Source organism: Phodopus roborovskii, unplaced genomic scaffold (genome assembly GCF_943737965.1).
Source record: "Phodopus roborovskii unplaced genomic scaffold, PHOROB, whole genome shotgun sequence".
In the NCBI taxonomy this organism is placed as follows: Eukaryota; Metazoa; Chordata; class Mammalia; order Rodentia; family Cricetidae; genus Phodopus; species Phodopus roborovskii.
In genome coordinates this window covers 203,024-230,763 of record NW_026125576.1, presented here as the reverse complement: position 1 = coordinate 230,763, position 27,740 = coordinate 203,024, and the positions used below count along the sequence as shown (strand labels likewise).

At 46.2% G+C, this 27,740-nt stretch overlaps 1 protein-coding gene across 2 annotated transcripts in view; it reads left to right on the top strand.

Moving 5' to 3' along the window:
• Positions 1 to 2,529: 2,529 nt before the first annotated feature.
• Positions 2,530 to 27,740, top strand: part of Colq (collagen like tail subunit of asymmetric acetylcholinesterase) — a 52,044-nt gene continuing 26,833 nt past the window's right edge. Inside the window, exons 1-3 of one of the 2 annotated variants that reach the window (XM_051177845.1) lie at positions 2,530 to 2,715; positions 25,677 to 25,789; positions 26,350 to 26,448. In XM_051177845.1, the coding sequence (XP_051033802.1) occupies positions 2,610 to 2,715; positions 25,677 to 25,789; positions 26,350 to 26,448 (318 nt within the window). In that variant the 5' untranslated portion in view covers positions 2,530 to 2,609. Of the gene's footprint in view, positions 2,716 to 20,709; positions 20,954 to 25,676; positions 25,790 to 26,349; positions 26,449 to 27,740 lie in introns of those variants that run through there. The other variant, XM_051177847.1, reaches the window with a different exon arrangement.

Sequence of the window (27,740 nt, the reverse complement as noted above, 5' to 3'; positions counted from 1 at the left end):
GACTTCTGCCAAAGCAGTAGGCTGGGATATGGGGTCCAGGGGTGGGGGTTTAATCTTGGGTTGTTGGATAAGCCTAAAGGTGTTTAATGGGTGATGGGCAGTATCTTTCCTGGGGTCTCTAGGATCTCTCTGGCCTTCAGTACAGCTGTGGGCCCTAGTGTAGAGCCCAGGGGAAAGGTGCTTTAATTGATTTTTAAATCTAAGAATCACTTATAAATCTTTATAAACTCTTTTAAGGTCATATTTTTGATGGGGGATGTGTTTCTATACATGTTTCTCTTATTGGTTGATGAATAAAACACTGGTTGGCCAGTAGCCAGGCAACAGGTATAGGTAGGTAGGGCTACTAGAGGAGAATTATGGGAAAAGGAGGAGGGAGAGGTGGCTAGAGAGCTACTGGGAAGACAGGACACACCGGGTGTTCTCTGATAAGATAAGGCCATGTAGAAATACATAGATTGATAGTTATGGGTTAATAATTAAGAGAGAACTAGCCTGAGTCATCAGCATAACAGTTTATAATTAATATTAAGTCTCTGTGTGTTTATTCAGGACTAATCAGCTGTGGGACCAGAACCTCTGTCTATATATTTTTTAAATCATGCGTGTGTAGGATATGAGCACGTGTGTGTGGGTATGTGCACATGAGTGTGGGAGTGGTGTGCGTGTGGAGGCATATGTGCACATATGAGGGTGTATGTGTGTATGAGTGTGTATGGGGGCATGTGCATGTGTGGGCATGTACACAGGTATGTGTGGGTTATGTGCACATGTGTGTGGGGGGCATGTGCCTGTGTGTGGATGTATATGCACATGTATATGTGTGGTATGTGCACATGTGTAGGGGTATATACATATGTGGGGGTCATATGCATGTATGGGGGGTATGTGCTTGTGTGTGGCAAATATGTGAACATGTATATGAGCATATGTACACATGCGTGTGTGTGTGGTGTCTTAGGGTTTCTTATTGCTATAAGGAGACATCATGACCATGGCAACTCTTATTTAAAAAAAAAACATTTAATTGAGGGGCTCACTTATAGTTTCAGAGGTTCAGTCCATCATGGCTGGAAGCATGGTGACATGCAGGCAGGCATGGTGTTAGAGAAATAGCTGAGTGTCCTACATCTTGCAGGCAACAGGAAATCGGCCGAGTGACACACTTCCTCCAACAAGGCCAAACCTCTAATAGAGCCACTCCCTATGAGATTATGGGATTATCAGGGCCAATTACATTCAAACTACCACAGGGGGCATGTGCACATGTGTGTGAAGTGGTATGTGCACATGAGTAGGGGGGCATGTGAATGCATTAGGGGGTATGTGCATGTGTGTGTGTGGTGTATGTGAATATGTGTGTGTGGCATATGCATGCGCATGGGGGTATATGTACATGCGTGGGGGTATGTGCACATGTGGGGTTATGTACACTTGTGTATGTGGGATATGTGCACTTGTGTGTGTGGTACGTGCACATGAGTATGGGGATGCACACATGTGTGGGGGGCTTGTGCATGCTTGTGGGGGTCATATGCATGTGTGTGTGGGTATGTGCACATGTGTGTGTGTGAGGTATGTATGTGTGTGTGTTGCACATTCATGGGGGGCATATGCATTTGTGTGTGGGGGGTATGTGCACATGTATGTGTGGCAGGGACTATATGCACATGATCCCTGGAGCTAGAGTCATAGGAAGTTGTGAGCTATCTAGCATGGATGCTGGAACTGAACTTGGGCCCTTTTGTGTGCACATGCTCATAGCTGCTGAGACATCTCTCTAGCCCTGCTAATTATTTTTGTTTGAAGAAATTTAGTCTAAGCAAGATTAAGTAGATAATGCTGTTGCTCCGAGTACATTCTGATAGCTAATAGTTCACTTTTATGTCCTTTACCTGCTCTCATATGCTTGGCTTTGCATGAGGTTAAAGGGTTACAGCTTTGGGCAGAGCTGGGAGGTTCTTTTCATAGTGACAGCTGTTTGGAAATGCAAGTTCCCCAACAGAAAGTTCCAGCTCGACTTGCATTTGTTACATTCTGGTAAGACTGTCCAAGGCCAGCAGCTTGTCCTGATGAAAGGCAGTTTGCATCAGGAGACTTGATTAGTGCTAAGGCAAGCCCCTGTGTTTCATGTATGTAGATGATGGTGGGTAAGAGAGTAAGAAACCTGTCTGCCCCTGACGATGGCTGCATGTAAACACTGTAGACATGGTTGCCTCTTTATTATCTTTCCAATAGCCACTGACCTCAGATTCAAAAAAAGAAAATTCTGACATCTTAATTTTAATGTGGGCATTTGACCCAGTGCTTGAGATAAATATAACCCTGTATAGTACGGAGAAGGTATAATGGGAAATGGTTGGCATTCTTTCTTGATAAAGGCATGGGGAGAGGAGAGGGAGGGAGGGAGGCAAGCAGAGAGAGAGAGAGAGAGAGAGAGAGAGAGAGAGAGAGAGAGAGAGAGAGAGAGAGAGAGAGAGAGAGAGAGAGAGAGAGAGAGAGAGAGGCGGGAGAGAGGGAGGAGGCAGACAGCAGTCAGCACAGAGCGGAGCTGGGAGAGCCCCCAGCAGCCTTGCGCACTAACTTGATATTCACCAGACCTGGCCAGCATGGTTGTCCTGACTCCAATGACTTTTGGAATTTATCTCCAACTCTTCTTCCGCTCCATCGTATCTCAGCCGACTTTCATCAACAGTGTTCTTCCAGTCTCAGCAGGTAACTGATAACCGTAGCTTCCATCTAGCTGGGACAGAAAGGGGGAGTGGGGGTGGTCAAGATTGTGTAGCAGTATGTCCTGATATTTTTCACATTTTACTCTCAGCAGAGGAAGGCTTGGGAGAGATGGTCACCCAGGATGTTTCCTTCACCGGAGCTTGTCTCTGAAGGCCCTTCTGTCCTTGTTCCAACCATTGCTACTCAGCTGCTCAAAGCCAGACTCTAACAGTTACTTCTGTGTCCCCATCTCTCCTGTTTGTTGCATGATTTGTTTGGGTCAGGAAATTGGAAACTGGGGAGATAGAAGTACAATTTCTAGAGAAGTGAGTCCCAGGTGTTTCTGTAAGTCTATCTCTGACCTCCTCCCAGTGGGGCCTCAGATGATGGGCAGCAAACGTCTCTCTGTCAACCTTGGTGAAGGGCTGGGGGTTCTGCCTGGCCCCTTCAGTAGGGAGTTCCTAACTCCCTTGCTGGCTCAGGACTAGCCTTCTGTATCCTCAGCCCTGACTGCTCTCCTGTTGGACTTTCTTCTCTTCAGCTCTGACAACTCATATAGAGGTACTAGGAGTGGTGAGGGCTTCCAGAGGGTCAAAAGGCCTGGAGCCAGATGTGTCGTGCTGATGTTCAGGGCTGGAGAAGGCTAGCCTGGCAACCTTTGCTGTAGGCACCAGGCTGTTGTCTTTGTTCTCCTTGACTTGGTACAGGGGAAGTATCGGGTTACTGGTATAGCCTTTTCAAACCTTTCTGAGGAAGTCTGATAGCCCAAGGCTTGCTGCCTATCTCCTCACAGCCCCCTCATTCACCTCAGCCATTGCTCCAGGGCATCTCTAGTCATGCCTTATTTTCTAAGCATGCAGTTGCCTCTGTGTCTTTGCCTGTGAAATACAGGGAGGGCATTCCTCTGGACCCACCCCCAGCCTCTCTCCATTCATAAAAACAGCTCATGGGCAAGCTGTGCTGCCAAACTCTGCAGGCCCTAAGAGAGTGACAGGGAGATTGCTGTGAGGCTAATTATAAAAGTGTGAGAAACAGAAGAAGTGGGAAGATATAAGAGAGGGCCCAAGAGAATCCTGGGGGAGGAGGGAAGCAAAAAAAGCAGATGGTGTGTCACCAAGAGTGTGTGTCAGCAGGTGTCTCACAAGTTTGTCTGGTCTGTGGAGCATTCTTTTCTTATCCACTGGAAAGCTTGATAGTTGAGTGTGGCGACACCTCCTATGACTGCATTTGAGAAGCAGAGGCAGGAGGATAGTGTGTTCAAGACTGGGTTACATGTGAGACTCAGTGGCTGATTTGGTCTGACCTGGTATTTGTTTCTTTGTTATATCTGGGCTATAGATTTCTTTGGGAATCTGTGGAGGACTTAGGAACTAGGGATACTTACTTCTCTGGTTTTAGCTCCACCTCTGATGTGCAGTCTGACTTCTGGGAGCAGTTGGGAATACATGATAAGCACCATGGGGGCATAAATATTTCCAGGGTCAGAACACTGCTGGATCTGTAGATGCTCAGTAGCTACTCGTTGAGTAAAGAACAAAACAAAATAAAACAAAAAAACCCAAAAACTCCCCGTCTGTAGGTTGGGGAAATAATCCACATTACTTAAGTTATGTAAAAACCAAGGTCACTAAGGCCTTCATAAAGCTAGAGAGAAAAGTAATTTCTGAGAACTGCTTACTTAGGAGAGGATGAACCCACAGTGTAGACATCTCTTAGAGAAGGGTTTTAAAGGTTGTACTTGTTGGGACACAACAGTGACAAGATGCAGCTCAGATGGTGCAAAGTTAAAAAAAAACGGAGTGAAGGGCTTACTTTCAAGGCAGTCAGGTCAAGGACGCCTGCAATGTGGGGGAACACAGGGCTTTGTGACTGCGAGAAGGACTTTACCATCCTGTGCTTGAGAAGGCAGAGGAAGGAAGTGGGAAAATGGATCCCAGGAGCCTTGAAGCCTTGAAGGAGGGGCTGCCAAGCATAAGCGGTGGCACACAGGGACCCAGAGCAGGGAGGAGGGAAGTCTCCCACCTCTCTTTCCTCCCATTCCAACCACCTATTGGCAGAGCCTCTCATTGTCCAAAACCCACCCCAAGCAGAGCTCTAAGAAAGGAGCACCTTCATGCATACGATGGGATCAATGTGTGGGGCTCAGGAAAACATGGGCTAAGTTCCCTACCATGCACAGGCTCTGCCCTGCCCTTTCCTTTTACTTCATCCCTCCTTTCCTTTTCCCATCCTCTTTACTTCTTTTTCCTTCTCACGGTACTAGGGATTGAACCCAGGGCCTTGAACATGCTGTGCTAGCACTCCACAGCCGAGAGACACCCCTAGCCCCACCGGCCCTCTGGATACATTGCTAACTCTGGGTCTTATGATTGGGGATGTGGGCTTCAGACATTTGGCCAAACGATGAGGTCAACTAGGGACATTGTTACCAGTCTAGCACAAGTATCTGCTGTCCCCTGCGGGAGTCACTTCATTTGTTCCCCTCTTTTAGTTGCCATGGCTTCCCAAAGCACGGTTTTGAAATCAGTTCAAGGCTTGTAATGAAACTGTCCCCCGAGTCAGCAGATAGAACTCTCAAATATTCACCTAGAATCTGACTTGATCTGATGTTCTCTGTCTTATCTTTGTACATTCTTACTATTCTGAGGATGGATGCTGAAGCAAGAGCTTCCAGGAAAATTGTTTCTCTTGACTACTGTGTCTTAGGAGACTCTGCTGTGTGCAGACAGTGTGCAAAGTGCTTCGGCGTTCCTCGGAGGCCAGTAGGATGCAGCCCGTGTTCTAGGGGCTGTGTGCAAGCACAGACTGAGTTCTCAGGTCTGCAGTGGAGGAAGGTCCCCCTGAAGGAAGCGCTCACCCTCATGTTGGGTGGGGGGCAGCCTTCCTTCTCTACAGGAAGGACCCTGCTCCTGAACCATGCAACAGCCTCAGTTCTCTGAATCATGTGTGCATTTCCTGGCAGCCTCCACTGGGCCACAGAGAAGAACCAAGCAGGGAGCAGAAAGCACAAAGATACCAAGGTTGTGACTAACCCAGCTCCTGAGCTCAGGTGTTTGACACACTACTGTCTCAGGTTCTTCTCCCAGTCTGTTATCTTTAAGCATCCTTATCCTTCTTCTAGGCTCACACGCTGTCTATGGTAGATGCAGTGACATCAGGCAGGTCTTTTTTTTTTTCATTTTTATTTATTAATGTGTAATGGTAAGGGGTGCACATGGTCAGAGGACAAGAGAACTACTTATAGGAGTTGGTTCTCTCCAAAGGTCCAGGGATGGAACTTAGTTCTCCAGGCTTAGTGGCAGGTGCCTTTCCCTGCAAACCATGAAGCTAGCCTGAAAGGGAGATGGCAAGTCTGATGACAACAAGCTGAGTGTGATGATACATACCTGTGATTATAGTACTCTGGTGACCTAAAGTGGGAGAAGGTCAAGTCCAAGGCTGCTTGGGCTAAGTATGAGGATGGGGGAGAAAAGTGGTAAAGAGCTAGGGAGTGATTTTGAAACCACAAAGAGTGGTCGAGAGGAATGAGACACATGGCCCCTGGGGATGACACTGGCTGCTGCAGCAGAGGAACTGTCTTTCATCATGGTGACCTTGATCACAGTGATCGCGGGTGGTCCAGTTAACACCAAGGAACTGAATCCCTCTATTGTGCTTCCTTCCAAAAGCAGATAAGTGATAGACACATCTCAGAACAATTGCTGTTATAAGTAAATGCCGGGAGCCTGGAGTGCACTGCCTTAGCCATTTGCTGGGTAATACCATCTGAAACTTAAAACTAGAAGTGTTTATTAGTGAAGTTCATGTTTTGTGGGTCACCCAAGCGTCATCTCATCTGGCATGGTTTGAGCTGACCCTGGCTGGGTTCTGCTTTTGTCTATAGACTGACTTGGTGCTAGTGTCCACTTATAGGTAGAACTCAATGGTTGTGACTTACAGGAGGACAAGGCATAGGCCCAAAGGTAATCTTTCCCGTAAGATGTATGCGATATCCACACACAGCTTGGGGGGATGTGGAGAAATGCTCTTGTTTCTTTGAAGAAGATGCAGAGACACAGAGAGGTTAAACAACATACTCCAGGCCACACAGCTGGCTGTCGGAGAACTGGAATCCTACATCTAAGTCCAGGGCTTTTTATTAATGTAGACCAGGTTTGCTTTTGGCCTGCAAGTGGCCTCTTCAGTACAGCAAGGCTGCCCGAACCCCCTGCCCGCACCTCCCCTTCACCTTCCCTGGAAACTCTCCTCTATATTCTTCATTGTCCACTCCCTCCTACTTTGTCCTCAGGTTGTCAGTGTCCAAAGTTTTAACAAACAATTGAATACTGGTTTGGGCTGTTGTCTTTTGATCTTGTTGTGTTGTCCTCTTGGCCTTGAACTTGCTACATAGGTTGGAGTGGCCCTAGTTATCACGATATTTCTTAATCTTGTCTCCCAAGTGACAGGATCACAAACACACATCTTCAGCTTGACCATTGCTTTATAAACATGTTCATGGCTTGCCCAGCCACTGATTTATCTCTCTGGTATTTCCACTTTAGTGGAAGGCTAAAAATATCAGACCTAAAGGATGTGCTCGTGAGATGTGCTTGAATCGGGGTGTTTTGGAGGATAGGACCTTCCTGTAACCAAGGCACTCCCACAACTTATTTAGGCCTTGTGAGACATCCTACCCCCTGCCTGTACTCGCACATGCTCCTCTTCATAGAGAATTTCCCAGGCAGGAAAGGAGGCAGACAGGAACTCTCCAGGGTGTTTGTGGACCCACATGTCAGAATCCAGATCAGGGAAAAGACACAAATCTAGTGCAATAGAGTGAGGTCACTCCAGCTCAGATGCTGGAATCCTCTGTTGCTATATTTTGTGGCCTATATGATGTTCAGCTACCCACTCTGCTGACTGGAAGCTAGCCAGACCACCATTTGGGGACCATCCAGAGTCTTGGCACCAGATCATGGGTCATTTATTTGTGTCTGATGCCGATCAGCTCTTGTTTAATGTCCCATAATGCCCTTGCAAGCCGTCTCCTCTTATTTAGTTCCTCATATTTCCCCTGGATAATAACATCAGAGAAGGTTCTTAACTTACAGGGCTCTCTGGGGGTGGGGTCTCAGGCATCTGCCACCCCTATCGAAAGCCTCTACAGAAGCAAGGGCCTCTCCACTCCCCAACTCCATGAAAATGGAAGTGATGAGGGAGGTGGAAGGCTCTCCCTTTAGTCACCCCCTCCACCTCTCTGTACTGCCTTTCAGGATACCCAGGGCTGCCTTCCTCAGATGCATGCCACACAGAAGCAGCACAGTTTCTTTGGAGACAGAGAGCTTCTGGCTTCCATGTGACACATAAGAAGCTTGTGTCAGGCCTTCCGTACATGTTCCCAAGGCTCATGAATACTGCCCGAGACTGTTACCAGTGGCCCCAACCAGTCTGCTACAGAGGCTCTGTCAGCTATGGAAGTACTTGCTCTTTGAAGCATCCCTCACAGTAAGAGGTCCTGGGTTTGAGCTCTAACTGTCATGGCTCTGAACTGGATGGTGATGAAGTTCACTTCACTGGGGTGGCCTCAATTTCCTCTTCTCTTAAATGGGATAGTCTGGGAGTATTGATTCATTCAACTAAATTTTAATGAGAGCCAGCAAGTGTGTTGTAACACACACAGACGTTTACCCTACCCACAGGGAATTTCTATCAATCATCTCTGAGAACTTGTCCTAGTTGGCCTGCTGGTTACTGCCTTCAAACTTTGGACCCTGGAGAGAGCAGAGCATTGAGGGTCAAATTGCTTTAATTGCAAATGTTTAAAAGTCTCTTGGAATGCTGAGTTGGTGGTCCTAATCTCTCCTTTTAGGATGTCATGTCACTGTATGGAGAGTTTTTCCCCACTCACCCAGTCTCCACCTGCCTTATACCTGCTTCAGTCTTCTAACTATATCTATCTCTTTAAGCTACTCTGGCCTTGGGACCGGAAGCCCTGCTGGCTTGGCCTCTGCCTTTCCCTCCATTCTCAGTCTCCAGTATGGCTTTCTAGGTTTCCAGAGTTCTGCATAGCTGAGTCTGGAGGGAGCACTTGACATCAGCAACCAACATAACAGCGCTGGAGAGTACTTCACAGCAGTAATCCTCAAAGCACAGCGCTGGAGGGAGCACTCCACAGCAGTAACCCAGTCTGTCATAACACAGTACGGGTTCTCAGCCCAGCTAGAACCACTTAAGTAGCGTGACAGAGGGACAGCATCTAAGCTGAACAGACCAATGAAGCCCAAATTTGTAGGCTGTGGATCAGGCATGGGCAGCATTTCAAGTTCTTCTGATGATCAGAAAAGGTTTACCCGTGGCTAACCACTGCACTATAGCCAGCATCAGAGACAGTGAGCGCCTGCTAAAGTCCAAATCCTTGCAACCCACCTCAGGAGGTTTTGGTTTCTGAGGTTCTAGAATGGGCCCAAGCATGTGTCACTGTGGTGTCTCTGATGCTGCTAGGCTGCAGGCCTGTGGTCCACACTTTGAAAACCACCATTCCAGCTCACAGCAGAGTTGCTTCATTAGCTTCCTGTGGACATGGATCACATCTGACACTGGCATAGGGCACCCCTATTTTCTTACAGTTTTAGAGGCCCACAGTCTATAATTTCCACTGGGGGAGGTCAAGGGTCATGGAAGACTTAGTCCCCTCCCATTTTTTAGATGGAAGTTGCATTTCTCAGGTTCTTTGGTTCCCAGCCTTCTTTCCTGTGTGCATATGCAGCCATGCTACATCTCACTTCACATGGCCCGCCTTCTCAGATCTGTTTTGTCAGTCACTTGTGTTTATTTGTGGCACCAGAGTGTGAACCCAGGAGCTTGCACATGTTAGGCAAGCACTCTAACTTGGACACTTGTGATTATATTTAGGGACCTCCCAGTTAACCCAGTATTGTCTCCTCCCTTCAAATATCTTAGTTGAACCCACAATGCCCCCTTTCCCACTTAAGGTACAAGCACCAAAGCTCAGGTCTAGATACTGATGGGGCCATTAAGTGTGCCATGTTTATCTCAAGCTTTGTTTAAATGCTAGCACATTAAACACAGCAGACAGGTATGTGGGCACAATCAGTGTGTTATCTGGTGGATCAATGATGACAATGAAACTCAAAGTCCATGCAAGGTGCTTTCCTGAACTGGTCACCACATGGGACATTAGATTTCAATGCTACTGGGGTCCCCAGGAAGACAAGGAGCTGGGATAGTTACAAACCAAGTCTTGGGGACCAAACTTTTTTTTACAAATCATCACAGAGACAATTTCAGTGGCATTGGGAGTAGCACTTTGAGCATTGTGCTCCTTGGGGTCAAACTTTATATTTCTCATAGTTTTGTGACCTTAGGCAAATGGCCATGCACCACACTAAAGTACCTAGCTCATGATACATCCTCGAGGTTGGGGAGGCTCATTATGAACATTACAGTGCTGTGAATGGTGCCTGTCATATAACCTGGGGAAATACAAACATTCTTGATCTTGTTTCCAAACTCTCACTGTGTGTACTGTGTGTAGACATACATAAAAAGGTTACCTCACAGTAAACCCAAAGGCCTGAATAACTTTTTGCTTAACACACTTAGTGAATTAAAGCATGAATTTCCATTTTCTACCATGTTGTTTGTCGAGCAGGCCCTAAAGAAGGGAGATGCTGGGCTACTGGGTAAGAACTCCTTCCCTGGCAAATGGCTTCCTTGGTGTCTTTAAAAATAAACCGGACACTCTTCTATCTCTGAACCCCAAGCATCTTTCCATTCAAACCAATGTCCCCATGGCAACCAATGAAAACATGGGGGAGATGCTTGCTTTTGGAGCTGCGGACAGCTGAGAGGAAGCCCGTGGCTGGTGTCGTCTCACAGTGAACTGAAAAGAGGAAGGAGAGAAGCAAAGCATGAATGCCTCCCTGGACCCGCCTCTGCTCCAGCCCTGTCCCCACCCCCACTCTCCAGCCCTCTCTGAAGACTGGGAAAACCCCCAGCAGCTGTCCTCTTGCTTCAGGGACTCCCCTCTGGGACTGATGTGTCAGGGATATCTTCTTAGCTTCAAGCAGCATGTAGAGCTTTGCAGTGACACAGGAAGGCAGGGAGTGGGTGAAAACAGCTTACAGAAACCTGCCTACTTAACTGGAGCTCTCTTCTTGCCGTGACCGTATTTCACTCCAGTGCCTTATCTGAGGGGTTTGCAGGAACTCATTGTCAGGAGAGGTTAAAACTGGCCGCTCTGTGTTCAAACAGTGACAACTTATTTTCCAAGATCAGTTTTATTGGGGATAAACTTCAAGATGGTTTCTAGAAGCTTCCACATTCTCTGTGGTGAGACAGAAAACAAATTCTCAACTTGGAGAGTTAGTATTTGGAGGGATGAAGACTCCAGAGTCTAGACGTCACATTGGTTTAGGTTTGGGTGACATCCTCCCTCACTGGTGGAATGTCTGTAGCAAGCAGAAGTAGAACCCTGAGATGGCTCAAAGAGAGTCAGACCCTGTGAAGGAATGAATGGACAGTTCCAACAAGAAACAAGAAGGGTCAAGAAACGTATGGGAAAAGTGTACAACATCCTTAGCCATCAGGGCCATGCAAATCAAAGCTACACTGATTTTTTTTTTTTTATAAATCCCAGTTAGAATGGCTAATAAGATAACAAGCTGGGCACAGTGCCTGCCCCTGTAAATCCAGCACTAGGGAGGCTGAGGCTGCAGCACCAAAATGAGTTTAAGTTTAACTTGGGCTGCAGACTGAGGCCTTACCTCAAAAAGCCAGAAAGGAAAATAAAAGGAAGCAAGCAACAGTGAGTGCTGTCAAGGGTGGGGTAGGAGAGGAGCCCTGCACACTGCTGGTGGGAATGCAAAACTAGCGATGCCACTAGGAAGTCCATGTGGAGTTCTCAGAAAACTGGAGAGAGAGCCACTGTATAGCCTAGTTGTGCTTTCCTGGGCACATACACAAGAGGACTCCACATCAGCATTTTTTCAGATATTCCCAGAGATCCATGTTGATTATAGTGCTAGTCATAGAAACCAAGATATGGAAGCTGGCCAGATGTCCATCAACAGATAAAAGGGTAAGGAAAATGTGTCATGTAAACACAATGGGAAATGTGGCATGTAAACAAAATGGGGTTCTCTTCAGCTGTAAAGAACAACATTTTCAGGAAGGTGTCTGCAACTGGAGGCCATCATGTTGGACAAAATAGATTCAGACAATTATCACATTTTTCTCATAGAAGGACTCTAGACACTATTCACAAACACAAAGATAATACGTGTTTATAATTATATTGCATACAATTATAAAAACATTAACATGTATGTTTCCATATGACAATAGGAAAGGACCTATATGGAAGGATGAAATGGCCTAAATAGAGAGGGGAACAAGAAAGAGTAATAAGGAAGAAAGACAAAATGTAATATTTCTCTCATATGCAGAGTCTGTACTTACATGCAGTTTGATTTTGTGCAGGTACTCATGGCTACAGGGAGTTTATGAGTTCAGCAGCCATGTTAATTTCATAGCACGCCCCCACCAGCTCTTACATGGTTTCTGCCCCCCTCTGCCATGTTTTCCCCTGAGCCTTGGTGTGTGTGTGTGTGCAAATAGCTCATTTATGGCTGTATGCTTATAGTTACTTAATCTCAGCACTTTGAACAGTTTTGAGTGTCTGCATTAATTGCTACAAAAGGCAGTTTCTCCAAATGTATGGAAACAAACATAAACATTCAAAGGCATTTGCCACAGAACAACAGTACAAAATAACTAACAGTACAAGACTTCCCAGAAGAGCCTGTGCCTTCCTAGCCATGGGCTCTGACTAAGTTTATAGGAAGATTTCTGTTTCCTGTTTTAAGGCACAAAAATATGTCTTCTGTTCTCTCTCTCTCTCTCACACACACACACACTCACACACAAGAATATGCAGGAAGGCTATTTGGGAGAAGAGAGACCAACAAAAGTAATATGGGGGGAAAGACTGCTCATAGGAGGCACATATGAGTATGACAAATTTCATATATATATATATATATATATATATATATATGTATGTATACACACACACACACACACACATATATATATATACACACACACAAACACACACACACATGCACACATAATTATTTTGTAGGCTAACAAAATTAGTAAAAAGAAAAAGTTGTCATCTGAGAAAAAGTAAAATACAAATATAAATATATTTTAAATATGAAATAGGAAGTATAAGATTATTAAAAGAAAGTTTGGGAGATTTGTTTTGTTTTGTTTTTTTTTGAGACAGGGTTTCTCTGTGTAGCTTTGGAGCCTGTCCTGGAACAAACTCTGTAGACCAGGATGGCCTTGAACTCACAGAGATCCTCCTGTCTCTGCCTCCCAAGTGCTGGGATTAAAGGTGTTCACCACTACCACCTGGCCAAATACATTTTTTTAATAAAGTGGAATTTAATGTATCAACACAGAATAATCTTTTGGATATGTGTGTAAATGAGCTAAGTGGGTTAGACATGATGTCACATAGTGAAGAAAGCTGAGGCTGCAATTAGAAGGTTACAGAAAGCCTCAGGTTTTATCTTGGCAATTTGTTCCATTGAAGCTTTGTTCCTCAATGGAATCCAAAGGGCAACCCTGTGTTCCTCAATTTCTGGAATACAGGGATTCATGTGAGTTGGCCAGATGCCTGTCTCTGCTTTTGGCAGCTAAGGGCTCTCAGGAATCTAGCTTTTCTCTTTCCTACTTGTGGAACCCCAGACAAGTTACATGGCAGGTTCCTATGGAAAGGGCATTTAGGGGAAGGGGTTAAGCGATCCATGTAGTTTTGTATTTCAAGTTTCCATAGTGTCAATGTGGAAAAATGATGGCATTCCACAGCTGTCAGCAGATGTTGGAAATAATTCATCCTGCACCTCACAGGCCCAGGGCAGCTGACTTGTGGCCAGATTTCCTGAACAATTCCACAAACTTGGCCTTCCCTGTCAAGTTGAGCAGAAGATTTAATAGTGCCCGCTGATTGATGCTGGCTGTTGTAATTGAATTCCCAGCCAAGGCACAGCCAGCATGAGGAGGCTTCTTGATGTTCCCTGGTCTCCTAATAACATTGTCTCCTCCTCCCTCTCCATCCACCACAGGCCATTTGGTCAAATTAGAGCATGAACTCAAAGAAGCAGATGCCTTCCTTTAGATAAGATCCCAAACAATTCCCTTGTGGGAGGAAAGGGGGGTGGGCTTGTTCTCTTTCATTCTTGGGGCAAAGGAGGCACTGTTGATATGTGGCTTGGGTAAAATAATGTCAACCAGGAGGTAGCTCTGTTCTTCCTTGCAGCTCCTCTCAAAGTTTCTTCATGGCATGTGTCAGGGTGGGAAGGTGTCTTGTCCTGGTGATGAGTGGCTGCAAACTCCTCAAAGCATTGACACCTAAGCTCTGTGTAGCCCCAGGGCCCCTAATTGGTCAACAGAGATGCAGGGCTGACCTGCCTCAATCTTTCTCTTATAGTTCTAAGTTGTTTTCTTAAAATTTTAAAATTTCTCTATTATTATAACTAATTTCAACAATTTAAAAGGAATTGTGAAAAGAACCACTCAGAGGCCACCAGTATTCAGTTCACTGCTGTGGACTGAATGATGCCCCGTCCAGATTCCTTATGCCCCTCCTCCCAGTACATCAGAATGGGACTGTTGAGGGTATGGGGGTCTTTAAAGAAGCAATTGAGAAAAAAAAAAAGCCTTAGGGTGAGCCCTAATCCACTCTAACCAGTGACCTTATTAAAGACGGAGACTTGGTCGTACTAAGAGAGACCACGGACACAGGCCCAGGGGAGAGGCATGGAAGGACACAGCAAGATGGCATCCAGCTGCCCATGAGTCAAGTGAGGAAGGACACAGGAGAATCTAACCTTTAGCATGTCGGCTTTGGACTTCTAGGGACTTCTATGAGGATCGGGGATATATCAGTTCACAGCTCAACAGTGAATCCACCAACCACCTCAATTCTCCTCAAGCAGTGCTTGGCCATGTTCACTCTATAATCTGTTCAAACTCCTGTCTCCTTTTTGTTACTACTTTGGTAGATTTTAAAGTGACTTGAAGACTCTGCCCACTCTGAAGAGAAGCCTAGAGAGGGTAAATGTGTTTGAGAAAGCCAACCAGCCAGCACATCTGATTGCGCCCTGACTATGACTGTAGAGTCATAAAGACATCCAAAATGAGTAATCCATAAACAATCATAAAGTTTCATTGCAAAGACAGGGGAGAAAGGAATCTAAAGAGAGTGGGAGAAAGGTAAACAAGAGAAATTAATGAGGGGGGGGGAAGAATACATTCGTGTTTTCTTGTGTGATAATATATATATATATATATATATATATATATATATATATATATATATAAAATCAGGCATGAACACAGAAGGGGATTGCTTGTGTGTGTGTGTGTGGTGGGGGGAAGGGATGGAGAGAAAAGGGCCAAATAAGAACAAGGAATGATGGCATATGAGTGAGAATATGATCATAGGAAACCTATGACATTATGCTCTAATTAAAAATAAAATAAATATAGATAGGTTTCTACTATTGGTAAATGGCCAGACAGACTTTTAGATACAATCTCTGGCTTCCTTAGGTGTTTGTTCCCTGGGTGGTACTGTACACTATGTCCCCAGTCTGACCAACTTAGTAAATGACAGGTCAGCCATGGCTACATAGACCCTGTCTAAAGAAAAGAAAAATTCAGGGCTGGAGAAATGGCCTAGTGGTTAAGAATACTAGCTGGTTTTCCAGAGGTTCTGAGTTCAATTCCCAACAAACACATGATGGCTAACAACCATCTGTAATGAGATCTGGTGCCCTCTTCTGGCCTGCAGGGATATATGCAGACAGAACACTGTATACAAAATAAATAAATTTTGAAAAAAGAAAAGAAATTCTAATCACAGTTCAGCATCCCCGGTGGGGGGATGACTCAGCTCTAGGAGACACTTGGGCTGGGGTCCTCTCCATATTGTGGCTCCACCCTTCCTCAGGGGTAGAATCCTCTGCACAAGAAGAAGAGCCACATGCTCCAGTTATCAGGGGTTGCAGTGGCCTGTGGAATAGTGAACTCTTTAAGGAAATGTCAACCTTCCCTGTAAGCCCCAACTCCCAGACAGTCTGGGGATGGATAGAAAATTGCTGGGAGGGAGGTAGCCAGATGGGTAGGGAGTGATCAGAGTGAAGGGAGGCTGCTGGCTCCACAGAAGTATTGAGAAGAACAGGAAGGGTTCAAGTGGCTGGGGTCAAGGAAGCCTGGCTCAGGTGGCTGTGGGAGGCCACCTCTTCACAGAGCTATGTGTAAAATTCCTTATGAACTCCATCTCCAAGTTTGTTCTAGTTGTGGAGCCCAGACCTGTTAACAGTTAAATACCAAAAGTCATTTATTTTCCCCTTTGCAAAATAGAGATGGTTAGCTAAGAGCACTAATGGCAAAATGTGTGAAAAGTGCTAACCCAGCATCACCATTATTATAGTGTTCAAAGCTTGGCATGCCTAGGCATTGAATAAATGTTTGTGGACTCTAGTAGAATGTTCAATAGAGCCATCCCAAGACAACAAAAGCACTGGATCTGGAGGCAATATTTAGTAGAACTTAAGGCTGTTGGTATTGATGTAAAGACTAGCCCTATGGGAGACAAAGGTCTAGATCAACTCCAGTACAAGGAAAAGTGGGGTCTTAAAGGAGCCAGTTGGATGAATGGATGGAAAAGTACTAGGGCAGGGGGATTCTGGCACAACCAGCTCACAAGATTTTTGTCAAAAGCAGGCCAGAGTCATTCAGTGTCAAGAGTGGAAATGAGGACTAGAGCTGATGTCAAGAACAAGAAATTCCTTTAGGTTGATTAGTTGGGGGGTGGGTGTGGGTGTAGGGTAGCTATATCTGTAAGAATGGATGCAGGAGCCCAAGTGCAAGCTGGAGTCTTAGTCAAGAGGAGTCAGTGAAGCATGACTAAAATTTGGTCAAGGGGAGGGGGCAGTCTCTGTCAGTGAACTTCTTCAACTACACTACCCACGAAGGTCTGGAGATGGGACAACAGATTTGAAGTGCCCTATGACTGGTGGGATCCTGAACTCTTCTCCCAAACATGTAGACATCTGAAAAGTATTCTGTGTGTGCCTGTGTGTGGCATGTATTGAGAGAGCAAATGTTGACTTGCAGAAGTTGGTTCTTTCTTTCTACCATGTGCCCTGGGACTAAATTCAGGTCAAGGTTGATGACAAGTATATTAGCCTGTTACTAGCATTTCTTATTGGCTAGCTCTGTCTTAAATATTAACCCATTTCTATTAATCTAAGTGTTTCCACGTGGTCTTATCTTACCGGAGAGAGGGGCTGACATTCTGCCCTCCCCATCCTACATCTTGAATCTCCTTCCTACTGCTTCCCACATTCTCCTTGTCTCCTAGTCCCGCCTATCTTGCTTTCCTATTGGCCAACAGTGCTTTATTCATTAACCAATATGAGAAACATGTTTACAGAATGATATCTCCCAATACAAGTGCCTTAACTCTCTGAGCCATCTCAATGACTCTTTTCCTTGAATTTTGAAATACGGTCTCACTATGTAGCCCAGGCTGATCCAGAGCTCACACTCTCCTTCCTCAGTCTCTGGAGCACCAGGGTTACAGGAACATGGTTGTTCACCACCATATCTTGTTCAAGTATGGACACCTTTTCCTCACATGAGAACTCTGGGTCCCTGGAGTCAGGTACTAGAATTGGCTTGGCCACAGATATCTATCTATGCAGCAGTGGTAGGTGAGCCAGGGGAGGCAGACTTTGTGACAGAATCCATTTTGGCTGTGATCTGCAAGGACAGGCCCCTGTGCTGCAAAGGGACTGCAAATTCTGGAATGGTGCCCAGGGAGGCAATATCCCAGAAGAGGTTTTCTGGCCTGGGTGATAAATCCCAGAGCCACAATTAAGACAAAGCACTGTGAATGTGACACCTGTTGACAGCAGCAGGATGGCTCAGAAATTGATTATGAATGAAATTTTGCAGGCAGCTCATCAGTAGTAAGCTGGGCCTGGGCCCAGGCATAGGAGTGAAGCTAAGGACAAGGCTTCATACCAGGGCTGAGGGATGCACCTCCCTCTATTCAGGGCCCTTCAGAGCATCTGTATCCAGGAAGTGCAACCTCTGTGGAGAAGCTGGGCCTAGCTCAGAGCTCACCTGCTGGATGCCCTTTCATATGCATATGTGTCATCCACATTCAAACAGCAATTTCCTGCCAGGGATCCTAAGTCCCTGGCTGGTTGGAGCTAGGGGAGTGGGCAGGAAGGTGGTGTCTGGGATGACACAGGATTAAGAGAGCAGGTTAAAGTTCAAAGTGGAGTAAGACAGACAGACAGACAGAAAAGAGCAGCTGAAGGACACATACAGAAAGATGCAGGATGCACACTCGAAGCCCATTATTAAGAACAAATTGAAATTCAGAGTTGCTTATGGCCCAATGACTGTGGGGGCCATTTACTGACTTTCACAGGAGTGACATGAGGCCAGCTGAGTTGGTTAATGTTGAAGGCTGAAGAGACAGCACCACAGTTAAGAGCACAGTTAAGAGTTGTAGAGGACTTAGGTCCTATCCCCGGTACCCATGTGGTGATTCACAAACACCCATAATTCCAGTTCTAGGAGTTCCGATGCCCCTTCTTACTTCTGAGGGTACCAAGCACACACATGCATGGTGTGCATAAAAACATGCAGGCAAACATTCACACATAAAATAAAACGAATAAGTATTTTAAAAAGATTTAAAAGATATTTATTTTAAAGTCAGATGCTACATGGTATTAAAAAAAAAAAAAAGAAAGAATGGTTTTTCTGTGAAAATGGAAAACTTCCTAGGGTTTGTGAGATAATGCTTGGGGGAGGAAAATGAAGTTCTGACCAGATGTGGTGGTACATGCCTGTAATCTCAGTACTCAGGAGCATGGGACAGGAGAATTATAATCCTAGGGTAGAATGAGACCTCTCCAAAAAAAAAAAATAAAATAAAATAAAAATAAATGAATAGGGAAAAAAGGGAAGAGGAAGAGGAGGAAGAAGAGGGACAACATGGGGCTGTGCTACTTATTTTTCTGTTCCTGTGACAAAACACCATGACAAAGGCAACTTATAGAAGAAAGCATTTACTTGTTTTATGGCTTCAAAGGGTTAGATCTATGATGCTGAAAAGAAGGCATGGTGGCAACAAAGCTGAGAACACACACCTGGTTGGGAAACCTCAAAGCCTGCCCCCCCAGTGACACATCTCCTCCAACAAAGCCAGGCCTCCTAAGCCTTTCCAAAGCAATCCAGCAACTGGGGACCAAGTATTCAAACAGATGAGTCTGTGGGGCCATTCTTGCTCAAACCATCACAGTGACTATGATCACAACAGGGAGATGATGCAACTCTTGGACCTCTAAACAGTGCTGGCTCTGGTATCTTAGACATAGTTCTCAGAGGAACTGAGTGGGAGCCTTCCCTCTCCCCCTCCTCCCCACTTTGTGCCAGAAAAATCTCTGCTTTTAAGACTCAGCTCAAATGCCACCTCTTCCAGGAAGCCTTTCTAACTGCTCGTTTCATTTTCTGTCAGTCAGCTATCTCTTCCTCCTGCAAATTTCTCCAGACATCCCTCCCTATGATCCACTCTTTCACCCTGAAAAGGTTATCCAGCACCTGATAAAGAGCTGCCTCTGTGCCAGAAATGTCAAAAGCCCTGGCTCTAATCCTCTTGACTGAGTAGCAAAGTAGCTTATACAACACCCACTTCAAGGGTAACACCCACTTTAAGGGTGGAAAAGATGAGAATACAGTCTTCCTCAGGGGCACCTAGCTGTTAGGTGGCAAGACCATGACCTAAGCCATGTTTGCCTGATGCCAGGATTGGTACTGTTTCTTTAACACTGAACAGCATGTTCCTGAGGCTGGAAATCAAGTCTAGTCATTGTATGTTTACACACTTGGCCCTCTCTACATGTTCCTAGTGAATGACGCATCCGATGGATGGGCACTGTCCTTTCATTTGATGGTATACTGCTGGGGTCAGCAGACGACAGCTCAGGGGCCAAAACCAGCATGCCTCCTATTTTTTATTAAGTTTTATCAGAACTTGGTCACACTCATATCTTTATATATATTGCCTACTACTGCTTTTGTGTATAATGGCAAAGTTGTTTGCCACAGAGACTAAATCCTAAAATATTTAATATCAGCTGTTTGTAGAAAAAGTTTTCTACTTTTGTTGTAAATTTCATCACTAAAATGCTTAAATTAGTGCTTTTGCAAAGTGTCAATAACCTTGTCTTTCTTAGTGCTCTAGAATATTATGTATGTTCATGCTTTGGATACATGCTTTGGATACATAGTAAAGTATCTTGCAGCATATTTCAGTGTGTATCTGACATGTGCCACTTTATTATTTTGTAGACAAGATTCCTATAAAAAGGTTTGAGGCTGGGGATGTAGCTCAGTGGTAGACTACATGCTTAGCATGCATGAGGTCCTGGGTTCAACACTCATGGTCTTTGGAATGATGCGTGCATGCGTGTGTGTGTGTGTGTGTGTGTGTGTGTGTGTGTGTGTGTGTGTGTGTGAGATCTAGGGTTTGTGTTTTGTGATTTTGAGTGTGACTTTATTGACAACACCTTGCCAGGCATAGCAAACCCTGAGCCAGTTGGCCTTCTCTGAAGCAGAGGAGGGCAGAGTCTCCTTGGACACCCTCTGTAGAGTGTGACTCTGATACATGCCAGAGCAGCACTGATGAGGCAGTCTTGAGGCAAATGAAAAGCCGCCTGGCTGACAGACTGTGTTGTTTTTTACCAGTGGTGTATGAGGTGATCAGTGCTCTAAGCTCCCAAACACATATTCTCCCCTGGGCAGAAGGTACTGTGTCTCTGTGTCCTGCCCTATAGAAGCATCAGTGAGGAGCTAGAGAAGGGCTGCTGACCTGTCCCTGCTCCCTGGAGCTCAGGACTAGCCCCTGAAAGCCTGGCATCTGGGGCAGAAGCAACATCAAAGCCAGGATTGGTTGACTCCCACCACAAATGCCAAACAGGCCAGGCGAGGGCAGCGTGGAGGCGTGACAAATCTCAGCCTGCCTCAAGCCTGTGTTCCCGGCCAGTCTGCCTTGGGCCTTGCTCCACAATGACGGGCCCATCATTCAGCTTCACTCAACTCCTCACTGTTTCAGGACTTCTCTGTCACTCAGCTGGCTCCTTGGGTAAGTGTGTGTTCCTGTGTGTGTTTGTGTGTTATAGAGAGGAGAGGGAGAGGGAGAGGGAAGAATTGATCATATGTGCATTCGTTTTTTTTTTTGTTTTTTTGTTTTTTTTTTTTAAAGACTCCTCAGCTAGTGTTAGGATTACAGGGTAAAGGGGTGTGATGGAGTCAGTGGGGTCTTGCATACATGCCTATGTGTGTGAATTTGTTTGTTGTCTCTCTTGTGACCTTGACTCCAGGGTGGCTGGCAGCTGTTGTCTGTCCCCTTGACTTTGAAGTAAAACCGTGTTCTGTGGTCCATGATCTCCCCCTGTCCCCCTACTCCCCCCCCCCCCCACATTAGGTGGCTGGGATGCTTGCCATCATTCCAGGCCAACTGGTTTGGGTGACTGGTTTGGCTCAAGGCAGCAGTCACCAAACCACCAAATCACTTTCTTTGCATCTATGTCCTTACCTGTTGTCCAGGCCCACTCTGGTGTAAACTTCTCCCTTGACCTTTCAAAGAATTTCAAAATGCTTTGATCAGAATTTGTTTTTCAAAGGCAGCATGGTCAGTGCATGGAGCTGGGGGAAAGTCCTTGGAGTCAGGCTTTTCTGGGATATGTGAATTGTAGATGATGTTGGGCAAATTGTAGCTATTGTGTGGCACCCAGTGACACCATAGAACGTGCCTTTTACCTTGCCTTTTCTGCTGTTTCCTTCTAACACAACTCCAAAGGTGGGTGAGAAGTGAACACGTGACAGGCTGCCACCCTATGCACGGGCAGGTGCGAAATCACTAGCGAATGGCTGCATTTGGCATTTTCCGCAGGACACCTTCTTCTTTTGAAACTGCTTCCTTTGGTGGCTTTTAGTGACACGCTGGCTTGCCCTGAGGGATGCTGTTTGGTGTAGGAGATTGAAATAGGAACAGCTGTTTGGTGGCCTTGCTTGGTGGCTTGGGCTTGTCTTGCATGTAGGAAATGTAGATAGACCTAATGGTGATCCTGGTGTCACACTTACCTTAAGAACTGCTTTTGGACGCAGTGTATGCCAAACTCTTGGTGGTATAGATCAGGAAACACAGTACTTTGGCTGAGGAAATGAGTTGTACTGTGTCACATGGCCACATACCCCCCAGATGCACACTCTTAGATTTGAGTTCCTGTATTTCCAAGAGTCCAGTGGTGTAGATCACTTTCCAAGAATGTAACCCATTTTCTCAAAATAAAGCATGGAAAGGGATTCTTTCCAATGAGGGAAAAAGCAAACACTTGCCAAAACATTCATCAGACAGTTGCTTCTACTTCTGCAGTGCCATACCCACGATTGGCACCTTTAAGCGAGGGCTGGTGGTCTTGGAGACCCTTGGTAGTTGACATTGCCAAGGCAGCTGCCTGGGACTGAGCCAAGCACATGGCCACAAAAGGCACCACACACACTACACACACACACACACACACACACACACACACACACACACACACACACACAAGTTTCCATTACATTAGAGTCTTCTGGGGCTCTTCCAGGCTGGTCCCTGAGCTTAGGTACTATTTCAGCAGAGACAGCACAGACCTGGGAGAGACCCATGGGCCACTCAACACCAAAATAGACATTTGAAGCCCTGGCTTAGTTGACATGGAGAATGAGTGGTGGTGGTGGGGGGAGGGTCCGCTCCAAAACTCATCCACCTGATGGAAATACTCAGTGCTGGAATGAGCTGTAAATAAACCAGACTGTGCTAAAAACAAACACCTCCTGGAGTTGGGGGAGGGGAAGAAATCCAAGCCCTCCACCTGTTGGGATGAAGTAGGTCAAGGGGGAGAATGAAGAGGGATGGGGGTAGTGTTAAAGGCAGATGCTTTGGCAGCAAAAGCAGCTGATAATTTATGTTCAGTAAAGATGCCTCCAGTTTCCAGGAAGAAGTGAGAGAAGCAATTGCCTTGAGACACCCAAGCTCTTTCATTACGGGGCTCCCAGGGTGCTGGCCAGGCCACACTGGAAACCATATATGGACTGGAAAATCAGTGGTGATGGTGCAAATTAGCCACATGGGCTGCCAGGCTCCCAGGTGTTCTTTGGGGGGGGGGGCTTTTGGAGAACTGTAGCCTTGGAGCTTTCTGTCTACTGAGGCAATAGGAAGGCGAAGGGAAAGGATCTGGAGGGGACTCTAACAGGTTTCTGAGGATAGTATGTACCTGCCACCTTCTTCACTAGCTCTAGGTAGCCTGGAGAAGCTGAAGCTGTCTACTCTTGGCTTCTTGCACTGGAAAAGAGCTGGTGGTAGAGTAAAGCTTGAAAATATAACTATCATTTTCTGCCAAGAAAGAGAGCAGTGGGGGCTGTAGTTAAGAATGCTGGCTGCTCTTACAGGTGACCAGGGTTCAAATCCAAGCAACAACATGGCTGGTGTTACCCCAGCTCCAGGAGATGCCCTCTACTGGCTGTCTCAGATACACCAGGAAAGACATACATGCAGGCCAAACACTCATACAGGTGAATTAAAATGTACAAGGAAGAAAGGAAGAACAGTGGCCGCCACAGCTGGAGCTGCCCAGGCCCAGGGTACACAGCATCCCCTGTGTCACATAATTCCATAGATTTCAACCTCAGACAGCACTGCTCTGTGACCCTGGTGGGTCAGGACAAAAGCAAGAACATCCCCAAGTCATAACCAAGCACAGACAAAACAACCATTCTCATTCTTGTATGTAACTGGCATGTGTTTTGCTCCATTCTCTTTCCTCCTAGAGAAGAACTAAGTCAGCTGCTCCAAAGCAAAGCTACACTTTTGCATCTCAGTTTCCTCCACAGATCTGCAAGGAGCCAGAATCCTAGAATAAGATTCTCTTTGTGCTTCCTGGTTCTTCCTGTGTGTGTTCTCCCTTGCCACGAACCAACAAACCCAATTTGGTTCTTTGACTGTGTTTCTAACAGTCTTTGGTTGGAAGGCATTGACACAGTGGTCTCAAGTAGCCTTATGGGAGGCCTCTGCCATCTTAATTTTTACCCATTTGGAGTCAGAGTTCAAACGAGCAAGCTCTGGTAACAGCTTACTAGTGCTCAAGTATAGGCGCCACTGCTGAGTCACTGCTCCACCCTACGCTCATTAACTCACCTGGCTAATCAGTAAAGTGGGAACGATGACAGCAGTGTTGATGGTGCTTAACTCAGGGTTGCTGTGAAGATTTGACATGTTTGTATTTATGAACCACACAAATGGTGCCTCACATGTAGTTAGTATTTGTCACTAAATTGTTAATTCAGCAACCTTTTATCAAGGCCTAGTGTCTAAAAGGTTTGGAAACTGGCCCTTGCCCCCCTCTCAGGAAACACAACTCATGCTGGGATAAAGAAGGAAACTGTTTGAGCCCATGGAGAAGAAGGGACACAGGGATAAACCCAGAGAAAAGAGTAGCTAGGCCCCGGAAGCTTGGTGTGTGAGTGAAGGAAAGCTTCCTACTGATAAATTCAACATAGAGCTCAGTGATGAGAGGCATGCAGAGGCCCACCTGGGTTTGTTCTGAGAGGTCAGATGTCCGAGCAAGAGAGGGAAGTAGCAGTGTCAGGAAAACTAGGAACTGAAAAACATTGCTTCCTGCTGCTTCAGACATTCTAGTGTACCCACCTTTCTATTGGTAAATCCCTAGAGGTGAAATCACTGAGCAGTGGTGTGTGTCTATGTCCTGCTCTAATAGAAAACACCAAGAAATGTCTCAGGGAAGATACGGGTCTCCATTCTTGTCTGCTAGTGTATAATGGCAGTTCGGTTGTCCCCATCCTCGCCACGCTCGTCTCCTGGCCTTTTCATTGAAGCTGTTCTGGTGTGTGAACATCAGCATCATCCCATGCATATCAGTGATGCTCAGCAGAATGGATAAGTTCATTATGGTCTAGCCACAGGGTGGAACTCTGCAAGACTGTAAATGATAGTCTGTGCCATTTCTTCAGACACTGTGCTGAGTAAGAGAAGACAAACATAGAAATTCACGCTGTAAGATTCAATTTGCATAAAATGCAAGCAACTTCATGATGGAACCCTGGTGCTAAGATCCAGTGGGTGTGGAAAAGCACAGAGGCTGGCATTCATAGGCCTCTGCTGTTTACTTTGTAGAACTCTGTTGTGCGGTACCGTAGAATCCATGTCTTGTTGCATTCTATGACATTCACCATCTGTTAAGGCCAAACGCTATAGAAGACCGGTGGCCTATTAGTCTCCTTATGCTGGGGATTTGGTCATCTACATGGAGACATTTAAGTGGGACTCACATTTGATGGAGTGCCCGAGTGAGTATATACAGTCTGTTTCAAACCATGGCTTAAGCACCTTGGAGTTAGCACCACCTCTGTCCCTGGTTACATCTCTGTCCAAACAGTTTCCTCCTGAGACAGTACCACAGGTGTCCACAAGCACAGCACTGCCATGTTACAGGTCTGTCTAAACTTTTCATTTCTCGTTACACCTATAAAGTCTGTCTCTGAAGGAGAAAACACACACACACACACACACACACACACACACACACACACACACCAGTGTCTGTGCCACCCCCATCCATCAGAGACAAAGAGAAGGTCTGGGTCAGGCAGCAAACAGAGTCCTGAGTACTTACATCTCAAACAGGTCAGAAATTGCATTTGGAAATCTTAGGTGACTGCACAAGTGTTCTTTGCGCATGGTGGGCATGACACAGGGCATCACCTTATCCCCATGCTAAGGAGCAGCAGTTTTCTCTGAACAGCCCTTCCTGGCCTGGATCAGAAGAGGCGGAGCAGCCACAAAGCTTGCTGCCTGCTGACACCTCCCCCTCCCCCGCTGTTCCCACCACCATTCTTCAGAGGCAGCAGAAGCCCGGTGAGTGCTCTGGACTTGGGTGAGTGAAAGTCTCCAGCTTCCTCCGTATCAGCCCCATACCTGGCTCAACATAGCCACTTCAGAGTCTCATTTGAGAGAGGCAGTTGTGCCTTCCCTCAGGGGCCAAGGCCGGAGGGGGTGTTGTGCCAGTTGTGCTAATTGTGCCATACATCTGTTTTCCCGCCATCTTGAAGCTGTGAACGAGAGAGTTTTTTCTTACCTGGGAGTTTCTGAAAACACTAGGATGCATTCATTCCCCATAGATAGATGTTGAGATGGAGGACTCCCCATTCCCTTTTTAAATAAAGTATTTATGAAATTCTTGGGATGGGGGCAAGAATGGGAGGAGGGAAGACAAAAAACGGGATGTGGAGGATAGAGATAGAGTAGCAGTTAGATATGAAGCATTAAGGCGACTTATTTTCTATAACAATAACAATAACAAAAAGCACATAGGGGAAAAAAAGAATTCAGAGGCCCCATTGCATAGAAATCGAGCAGGGTCCAGGGAGGCATCTCTTTCCTTGGTCTGATCTCTAACCCATTGCTTTATTCTGAAGCTTCTCTCTCCAGACATGAAGAATCTTCTGGAACTTGAGGCCTCACCGTCACCCTGCATTCAAGGCTCACTCGGCTCTCCTGGGCCTCCTGGGCCCCAGGTGGGTGCACCCTTTCAGACTCCTCCTGTGTCTTCCGGTAGACGAGGAAGCCTAGTGGGCAGTACCTCATAGCTTCTGACTTATGATGTGCCGCATGCTGGGTTTTCTTATGTAACTCCTCTCCAGCTAGCTCCAGAGCCCAGAAGAGTCTCTTGGTGAATCTCATCTCACCTGTGTAGCCTCTGCCATGACAGATTCAAGGGTCTCATATAGCATGCTGCCCATATGGTAGTGGATGTTGTTGTCACCATCACCAAATACAGATGTGACCATCCACTCTACCCTCTGTCCTAAAAGTTCAGGAATGTGGTGGTCAGAGGGACCGGTTACGCAAGCTTTCCTGGCTCGGGACTGCTGCAAGCAGCCCCCACCCAAGGTAAAAGAGAAGAGCGGAACAAGCAAGTTGCTAGGGAAAGAACTTTCTAGACAAACAGGAGTGCACTCCAGGCCCCCCATCCTGGGGCTGGCCTGCTGCCATGAGGGCTTTTCCAACTGCTCTGAGGCTCTGGTCCTCCAGGGGGGAGGAGCAAACAGGTCCTGAGTGCTGATCTTGGCAGAAGGCATAGACATCACTAATCAGCTATGTGAACCTCCTGTGGCTTCCCTGTGTTAGGAGACAAAAGGCTGAGCTTCCTGACCTGGAAGACACAGTCCCACTAGTGGACCCTGATTTGGAGTGCTCCATCAGCCTACCCTCTACCTTCGCCTTAGCTAAAGTGCTTGCCTGTGGTTCCACACACACCAAGCTCATCTTAGCCTTGGTCTGTGCATACAAGGCCCTGCTGTTCTTCCTGCCTTTCATAGTTCCTCCTAGACACTCAGAGGTTGGCTTCCATGCTACCTCCTTAGAGATACCTTTCTCAGTCAAGCATGGTGACACTGAGCTCTAATTCTAGCACCCAGAGAAATCTGAGGCAGGAGGATTAGCATGAGTTTGAGACCAGACTGAACTAAATAGTGAGTTCCGAGACTGCTTGGACTCCTGAATGAAGCCATATCTCAGGAGGCGGTAGGGAGGGGAGGAGAACAGTGGAGAGGAAAACTTTTGCAGTAACCAAGTCTAAAACCATCTGGTTTTCTACCTGCCGTTTTACTCTCTATGGTTGTTCCCAGACCATCACGGCAGGGTTGCAGAGCCTGGCAGACAGCAGATGTGACTCTCCAAGCCTAGGAGAATTATCCTCTGGCTTTGTAAAGGAAAAGTTACTGATCCCATGTCTGCAGGGACAGGGATATTGTTCATCCCACTTTCCAATCTATCCCACCTGTGGGCTATAGCTAGCCTGTTCTCC